The 9,164-nt window shown below is 41.3% G+C and overlaps 1 protein-coding gene across 5 annotated transcripts in view; it reads left to right on the top strand.

The window, feature by feature from the left end:
* The first annotated feature begins 1,862 nt into the window (after positions 1–1,862).
* The window catches only part of LOC114450098 (zinc finger protein 521-like), an 83,839-nt gene continuing 76,537 nt past the window's right edge, over positions 1,863–9,164 (top strand). For 2 of the 5 annotated variants that reach the window (XM_028428017.1, XM_028428016.1), the window contains exons 1-2: positions 1,902–2,004; positions 2,677–2,717. In XM_028428017.1, coding sequence (XP_028283818.1) covers positions 2,678–2,717 — 40 coding nt within the window. In that variant the 5' untranslated portion in view covers positions 1,902–2,004; position 2,677. Of the gene's footprint in view, positions 2,005–2,219; positions 2,718–9,164 lie in introns of those variants that run through there. The other 3 variants (XM_028428022.1, XM_028428019.1, XM_028428018.1) reach the window with 2 other exon arrangements.

The following is a 9,164-nucleotide window of genomic DNA, read 5'->3' as shown; positions in this document are numbered from 1 at the left end:
TTTTTATTTTTATATATATGATGCTTGATTCCCTTTTCTTTCCTCCACAGACGTGAGACTAAAAACAAAAGCTTTTTTGTTGATTTTTATTGTGTCTATTTGTTCCCAAAAATGTATATTTGATTCTCCTTTCCATATTTATAAGGTTATCCCCTGAAGGAGAAAACCATGTCAGACAGTTTTTTGGAGCATCACGAGCAACATCCCTCACATGAGGTTTCTTGCACTACACACACACACACACACAAAAAAAACAACTTCTGTGCAGGAGTGTACTGTAACTTAGAGATTTAACTGTGCAAGCTCTGAGTCAAGTCGAGCCTTGCTTTGTCACTAATGAAAGTAGCAAAGAGCCCTGGAGGACTGAAGAGCAGTGTTTGTTTGCGAGTATTCAAGAGGTATAGAAGGGGGGGGCAAGGTGGTAAAACTTTGGGAGAGCCGTCTGACAGAGCGCTGAGACACAGACGTAGGAACTTTGGAGCATTGCTAAGATTGAAGTTTTAAGGCAGCTGAGACCTCCTGACAGACTCAGAGCACCTACAAATAGACATTTTATATGTGTGTGTTTACCAAGTTTACTGTAGTTTGTGAGGGCTTTGAATTTACCAAAGCACATCACGTCAATCTGTGTCATACTTTGTTTTATTGATCTTCTTGCAAACATTTTGTGGCAGCATGGTGGGTGGGAGGGAATTATTTGAAAAGCAAAGGGTGGCAGACACAATTATAATTTGAGCCTTGACATCACACAGTATGTAGGTCATAAGCTTAAGTCGTGCACTGATTAGGGACGAGATGCAAAATAACAAGGCCTCTTTAAAATGACTTTTCACTAATAGATACATCTCCTCTCTCATGTCTCTGATTTTTCCATTACATTTACATTACTGTGTGCTACAGTAGGTGATTACCGCAGATGTCTATTAGGCCTCATTATGACTCCAAAGAGAAACGTGACAATACCCTATAGAATACGAGCAGCCTTATTATGTACGTACATCATTAACTTTTATAGTTAACTTTAATAGTGCATTTTCTGTAACAAAGTTAGATTTGGCCACAGTAAAGGCTATCAAAGGTTGCCGTTAATTTTCTTCTTCCATACCAGCCTGTATTTGGGAGTTGCCCTATCGACTGCTTCTCTCCATCCCTGTAGGTCTGTGGCAAAGAAAAAAAAAAAACCTCAGTCAAAATAGAAATGCACTGAAAACTGAAGGAAAAGCAGTTGTATGTCTCTGATTTCTTCTTCTTCTTTCTTTAATGCAGGGACCCCTTGCAGAGGCAAACCTTGCAGCCCACCGCAAGGCTCCTCTCTGGATCTCATTTTAAACTAGCAGAAGTATGGAGACATCCACATGAGGCAGGTGAGGGTGTATTTCAATGCAAGAAAGAGAGAAAAGGGGACTACGGGGCTTGCCAGTAAACTTCATCTGATTCATGTGTGTTATAATAATGAAAAAATGAATTAACAATATGACAGTATAAATCATAAAACAAGAAAAAATTAGACTCAGTGTGAGGGAAAAAAATCTTTAACATAAGATTGAAATAAATACAGTCTGTCATGTATGAAAAAAACGTGCCATTACATGTCATGTATATCAGCACTCACACACAGAAAATGTCTTTCTGCTTAACCATTTCTACCAGAAGGGGGACCAGTCCGTCTGCCGTAGACGGAGAGTGGCCGACGGCGAGCATGAGGCAGAGGAGACGCCAGGGTGAGCAAGCCGACTTTGGGTTTAGAGTTCGACTCCGGATCCGGGGACCAGCAGATCCAGCAATCCGCATCTTGCCATGATCCCTAGGATTTTAATCATGCCTCTCTGTCTGTGTGTGAGTGCAGGCAGGCTGACAATGATTTCCTCAGTGATTACGTACAGAGCGAGTCCCTGCGGGGTAGGGGCCCCCTCTGGAGCCATCCTGATGGCTTTGGGGGCCTTGCTTCCATTTTCCATTATTATGTGGACTACCGGAGCGACAGCGCAGTCCAAGACCTTGCAGGTTTGTGATGAGGAGGGAGCTTCCATCTTCTCTCTGCTTCTTCATCCTCTTTTTAAGAGCAATTTAGACGTAGACTTAGATCAGATTCCGAACCTAATTCATGATTAGCTGACTGTAGTGAGAAAAGGAAGAGTCTACAATAGTTTTAATGCTGTTAGGTGGATATGAAGTGAAAAGTGTTATTATCATTTTTTCCCTCTTTTTTTTGTTTTTGTTGCATTTTTGCATTCTCACAGGAGGCGTTTTGCTGATGTCTTTCGCACGCGGATGCATTTGAGATGAGAAGCGAAAAGCAAATATTCCGCTTTTATTTCTAAGCGAACATCATGCCTGCACGCGTGTGTGTCTTCCCGGAGAATGGACGCGCATGACGGGATTACTACATTCTCACACTTTTCCCGAAAGCCAGCTCAACTAAATAGAGTCGCCTTATATATACTACCGATCGGGCTAATTGGATTTTATAACATCCACCTACTCATCACAAAATAACAGCAAACTCGTGCTCAGACCGCGCGGCCAGGGCTCAAGTTGCATCTTTCTGTAATGGTTAAAAAAGGCAGTCGCGATTTTGGTCAGTGAAATTTTAGAGACCCTTTTAAGACTATCCCGTTCTACACACAAAATTGTCACAGGCAGAAACTGAGCAACTTCAGCGTTTTTTTTCTATAGGATGTCGCGCCGCAAGCAAGCTAAACCAAGATCACTGAAAGGTAAGTGATAAGCCTGTGTTTGCCGGCTCTCAAACAAAAAAAAACATTTGCTATTTATAAGGAGATGATAGACGAGCACGAAGTCAATGCTCTTTAAATGTAACTGTCAATCTCCCCCCTCTTATTTTTTACGCATTTCGGAGTGTTCTTCCTGTTGTGTTGCGCATGAAATCCCGACTACATAGCCAACAGTAGTATCCTACATATACTACTTGGCTATCGGGGGTAAATCTGATCGGCTCTGTATTGTGGTGATAGTTGAAAGTGTGAGGGGCAGGGCATGGATAATTTAAGAGAGCAACAGTGCAGCGCGCAACGCAGGCAAAACATCTGGATGTGTTAAAGACGCTCCTGGTCGGAACTTAAGCCGTCTGATGGAATGGGGTGCAGAGTCACGTGACCTCCCCCCTTGTCTGAGAAACTAAAGGAGGAAACATTTTATTCGTTTGGGGTGGAGAGGCAGGACTGGTGTGTGTGTGTGTGTTGTCATGTACTAAAAAATTAGATTAAGGCTTTTTTGTTTAAAAAGTTGTAAACATCTGGAAGCTTAAAGAACATTTTATGATGTTTTTTATACATTTAAATGCCAGTATAAATGCCAGAAGAGCAGGCAAATGTAGTTACTTTTTCTTTTTTCTTTTTATATAGTTTGATTAGTAGTAATTTTATCCCTCATTTGTCACTGTGTTAACATGTGTGAGAGAAAGAGGTGGTGGTTTGTGTGTGTGTGTGTGTGTGTGGGGGGGGGGGGGGTAGAAAGCAACATGCTCTCTCTCCCTCTCTCACACACACATATACACACACATGTATTCGCACATTACTTTTCTCTGTCACATTTTAGTCAGAGTAACTGCTGGGGTCTCTTTTTTTTTGTAGAGGTTGAGCTCCAGTTCATCTGGCAGGCATTGTATTTTGCTCAGCAAATAATTGTCCACAATTTCACATTCCCAGCTTGTGGTCTGTGGACCCCTTTCTCCCTCTCTTCCCTTTCGTTCTCGGAAGTCTTCATCTCAAAGGAAGATTACATGGTCTGCGGTAGTACATTCATGCAGCCACCATTTTAAATCAATACCCAGGAGAGAGAGAGAGAGAGTGAGAGAGGGGTGGAAATGTGACTGCACATGCACATCTTAAAAAATTGTCACAATCTGTTTCCAGACTTGCACTGCTCTATTCACAGTAAACAGCTCCATACATAGATTTCCTATTTTCCTAGACCTGATTGCCATTGAGTTGTTGCTTTCTTAGTTGATGTGACATTTGCTGCTCTGAAAAGATAATCGTCTCCTGCATGCCTACATTCTACAAGTGTGTCTGTGTGTGTGTGTATTCAGGAGAACATCTGTTTATATTTGTGTACATCTAAGTGTGCGACAGACAGGGATGCAGAGTGAGCAAATCAGTATGCAAATGGAGTCAGAGAGATGACATTGGTTGTTTTGTGATTGTCACTAAAATTGAAATCGGGTGGAGGAAAAAAAATGCGCACAAAACATCATGACTTATGTCTTCATTGCGACTGCTGAAGCGGAGCAGAAATGCAGATACGTCATAGATATTTCCCTGTTTTGGAGGAGACCCAAGGAAGGCCAGGCAGATGTTATTTATTGTTCTTTGTCTATCTCTTTCCTCGGGGACAAAGATACACTTATACAGATGTCCATAATAACTTTGCTTGTCCTTTTTGTTTAACCCCGCATTCTTTCCCATTGTTTGTCATGGTCATTACATTTGTAGACTTTTTTTAAAAAATTCAGTTGAGTCCTCACATACTTGAAATGCAAGTGTGCATGTCCTGTTTGTTTACGTGTGAACAGAACGAGGAGTTGACTTTTGTTGGTTGTCTCCATGCTAACTTGAGGCTGTGGTCAATGTGGAAGGTCCATTTTTTTTCGCTCAGAAAGAACACTTTGTTCCACGGAGGGGAGAATAAATAGAGGTGCCGATGTCGGGAATGTAGAACGGGTGCATCATGTGTAGCATTTGAGGCACTGGTATGGATAGTATAGACGTGAAGCGCATGTAGAGGAGATGAGGAAAATAATGCTATGACAGTTGGCACTCCTTTTTCCCTTGTGTACCCCCAACACACACACACTCACACTTCCTCAGTATTGGCTGCTTGTGGGAGTCAGAGGTTATGTTTTTGGTCCCATCGAGGAAAAGGGCAACATTACAAGTCCCGTTTCAATTAAGTCTGAGAGACAGATCCGGCTACGTTATTGCTTGGGGGAATAAATGGCACAGGACGAGACCATACATCATTCGCTTATATGCAAACACTTCACCCCAGCCACTGACATTTACTCAATCCTGAGCCCTTCTACATTTCTCAACTGTAGGCACATTGTAATTTTGTTTTGATGTGCAGAGGCTTTGGGTCAGCACATTGCCTCAGTCAGTGGTGAGCAGCGAGCAAAGGAGGATCTTGCTCCAAATCCTGCATGACGACTGCCACGTTGCCTGTCCTACAGTATACTTCCTGAATAATGTGAGGCCGGGTTGATATTTTCATACGGAGCACAAATGACACTCTCAGGTCTTAGTGCTGGTGTGTTCATTGGCTAAGGAAGGAAGTTTCCAGGTCTGTAATTTGCATATATAAATATATTTTCTGCGCCATTTACTTTAAGTACAGCGATTGTCATGAAATCAGGGCTGTGTCATGTACACCTTAAATATTTGATGTTCTTGAGGAGCTGAAATTTGTCGCCACATGAGTGAACTCTGGAGCCTTTTGCTTGGCTTTACATGAAAGGACGCACCATTTTACACTTTAATGTAAACCTTGCACAACAGGTCGATTTATGAACTCTGTGGAGGGAATATTAAAAAATAGAAGTTAATAAAATAGTCTGTTTTAAGTTCAAAATTCCTCTGCTCAGATGTAAACAGATTAGATTTGTATTTGCCTTCATGTCATTCAACTGTAAGCAAAGCTGCTATCAAAATTTGGCCTTAATTTGATGCTTTTCAACGTAACTCGACCACTCCCCCCTGTCGGTCTTTGTAAACAAGGTATGAGCGTGTGATGGCAGCTGAAGAGTTAGTCCTTCAGTCAGAAATCATTCTTTTGCCTTCTTTTATTTTAAATTCAGACATGTCGAAAGTTATAGAGAGGTCTTCTTTACATTAAGAATTAAAAATGCAACATACTCTTGTCTTTTTGTCCCTTGTGAAAACGTCTATAAACGGTTGCGTCATTCTTCGTTTATAAGAAGCCGCAGTCTCCCAGCCTGTTCCCAATTAATGATCTGTGGCATAACACCCATTAACACTTTTCTAATGTGACACAAAAATATGGTTAGTATTATCATTAAGGAAATTATGATGGAGCCATGGAAAAATCCCATTAGCACGGCTGTCAGTGCTCTTGACATGCGGCTCAGCGTGTTGGACTTGGTGTCGCGGGAGCTGGCCGATATCTCTTCTTATTCCATGGCATGTGTCTCTCTTGTTGTCATGGATTGTCTGCCACATGGAGAAAAGAGTTTTGATTCAGAGACAATGACTGATTTTCACCACTGCGTTGCTGCATGGGCTTTTTTTTAATTATTTTGCATATGTCTCCTCCTTTGCTTGTATGATTTTTTTCTGAAGCTGAATTTGCAATAATTGCATAATGAAATCACTGACTTGTGACATTTTGTTTGCCCCTAGCCGATTTATTTATTTATTTATTTATTTTAGATTGTGATTTGCTTACTCTGCAAGGCAAAAATATGGAGGATTACAAATATTATGCAACATGATTAACATGCTCCTCTATTGCAAATTATTTATGACACCAATCACCAGTTCAAATAATGCTCATTAAGAAAGTTATTCTTGTGCAGTGTGTGTCCTCCCTCCCTCCCTTACTAGCCCTAATTGAGGAGGGTTGACCTCTTGACCCAAGCTAAATTGAGTTGTAGTCCCTGTGGCGAGCGTCTCCTTCCCGGTCAGTCAGGGCGGATTACACAGCCATTGTGTTCGGCACTGTATCGTCCAAGCTGGCTGTAACCAAGCAGATGAGTCACGCATATCCAGGAACACACACTCAGGGCTTTTTTTTCCTCTCTCCTCATGCCTGAGAACTGCTTCAAGATACCCACACAGTCCTCGTGTATATATATATATAAAAAAACACCGAACATGGCAGTATTTATGTTTGCATGCACATACACAGTCATTCTCATCCTGTTCTCTTACACAGCAGGAATTCAATTGATGTTAGCTGCTGAGTATTTGTCATTTTTTTGCTTTGTCATGTCAGGTTCATGCAGTTTTGATGTCTCATGGTTTGGGATTGTGTGTGTGTGTTTGTGTGCTATTTGAATTCTTGTTTTGCTTGTTAGAAAATTAATTCATTCCTAAACATCCTGTCTTGGGAATTGTCACTCACAATGTGATGACAGTTACTCTACGTTCATTTTTGTGTGTGGCCAGCATGTTAATTAGTGGCCTTTAATGCTGCACCACTTGTTGTGGGATTATGTGTTTTTTTCCCCCCCTGCTCTGCATTTTGAAAATCAAAGGAGGCAGTGATGAAATGCTCCCATGTGTGTTCGGTATTGTATCAACAAAACCTAGCAGCATGATTACAGTTTGTCACTGACTGAGTGATACACTGTACCTTGTCAAACATTAATTAACTGATAGCAGTCATGCATTTACAACAATGCATTAGGCTGCAAGTCATTACGAAGTGATCATGAGCTATTTTAATTAAAGCTGTCCAGCTATTTATATTTGTACTGTTGTGATCAAAATGTCCAGCTTGTGTGAGCGCGTAATACGAGTTTGCCCTCTATGATTGTTCACCCTGATATTAATTATCCTTCAGACAGGTGCAATTGAGAGAAAGAATTTGCACTGTGATGGAAGTTGTTTACTTTAAATGACAAAACTTTTAATAAGTTCACAGTGGTGACAAATCACGGCAAACTGCTGTAATGTTTAAGTTCTTATGGCATTGTAAAATGGAATTTTCTGCCTGAACTCCCTCATCACACCAACAGGGATGGTAATCAAAACAAAAACTCCAGCTCTCACCACCAATCTCTGATAGAACCATGGGGGATTTATTAGGACCCCCTATCCTTAGCCCATTTAAATGATCCTAGATGCAAGGCTCTCAACAGTGCTGGAGAAACTCATTAAACTCTCAGGGTGTCAGTCACTAAGGCCTTCTTTAACAGGACAAGGTTTCTGTGTTTGGTGGCTCTGAGGGATGTGTACCTCCACGGCGTCCAACTATGTCTGTTCCATCACTTTTAATTGATTTTGCTAATTAATTGCCAGACCCATGACTATTTGTTTAGCATATTTTCTGCCTACATCAATTATAATTGTTACTAAGGGAAACATTTCCGATTTGAAGATGTATGTACTCTAGTTCACATTGGCATACTTTCCTTTTGAATTTGAGTTTTGGCTGGACACGGCCTGACAGAGAAACACAGTCGCCGCGTCGTTTGCTCGACACTTTTCTCTTCATTTTTCACTAAGGTTTGACACACCACTTGACACCGACTTGTGCTCCCCTGAGGAAAAGGCTTCTGCCACCATAGGATCCCGCCTTAATTATGCAAAGTACAGGATATTTTGTGCGATTTTAAAAGTGCGCCAGTTTCTGCTTTGGCAGTCATTGCCACACTCCCCTACTGGGAGGTCCTGTCAGACTCCCCCCTTCCTCTTTGCCCAGGAAAATGAAAGGCTAGAAAGAAAAGACATAATGGAGAATGCATTTCAACTGCAGGGGTGGAACGCAGAGGCGTAAGAAGTCCTCAGTGAGACCCTCATTTTACATGGAACAGGTGGGAGACTCTTTTGTTCTCTTCCCGCTGTTAAAATCCATTTCATTTCTTGTACTTGACATGCCACAAGGAAGTCTCACCAGTTCTAAAAAGGCTACAATGTAAAAGGGTTCTTACCATTTACTAAACACAAGTCGTGTTTTTCAAGGCCAATGCTGTTGTCAAAAAAGTCAAAAGTGGTTTAGTTGCCATGCGCCTAATGAGCGGATCAAGCCGTCACTATTTTGTCACACGTCCTGTTAAAAAGCACTTTGCAGCTGCTTTGGCTGTTATGACACATGGCATAAATACTTCTATATTTTACTGTAAGTTTTTCAGGCAAGTTTGTCGGCTCTTGGCAGATTCATATTTATATTGGATTCTACAAATTTGCTTTTTGATATCCGTCTAATTTAGCTAACCGTGCAGCCTCCGCACTAATGTAGTCATCAAGGTGTTTTTTTTTTTTAAACTTGGTCACTGTTGATGTTGGGAAGATGTTTCATGGGAGACGTTCATAATTCATCACGTCATTACCCAGTCCAATATGTTATTTACGTGGGTGGCTGTTTGCCTTGTTGCCAAACCTCATACATATGAAAGGCTTGTGTGGATTCCCAAACCGCAGGATGAGCTGTCAAAAGCTGCAGAAATCTCTTGGAGTTTTCAT

The sequence above is a fragment of the Parambassis ranga genome, chromosome 17 (assembly GCF_900634625.1).
Source record: "Parambassis ranga chromosome 17, fParRan2.1, whole genome shotgun sequence".
Lineage (NCBI taxonomy): Eukaryota > Metazoa > Chordata > Actinopteri > Ambassidae > Parambassis > Parambassis ranga.
The sequence above is the reverse complement of the archived record's forward strand: the minus strand, read 5'-3'. Positions and strand labels throughout refer to the sequence as shown.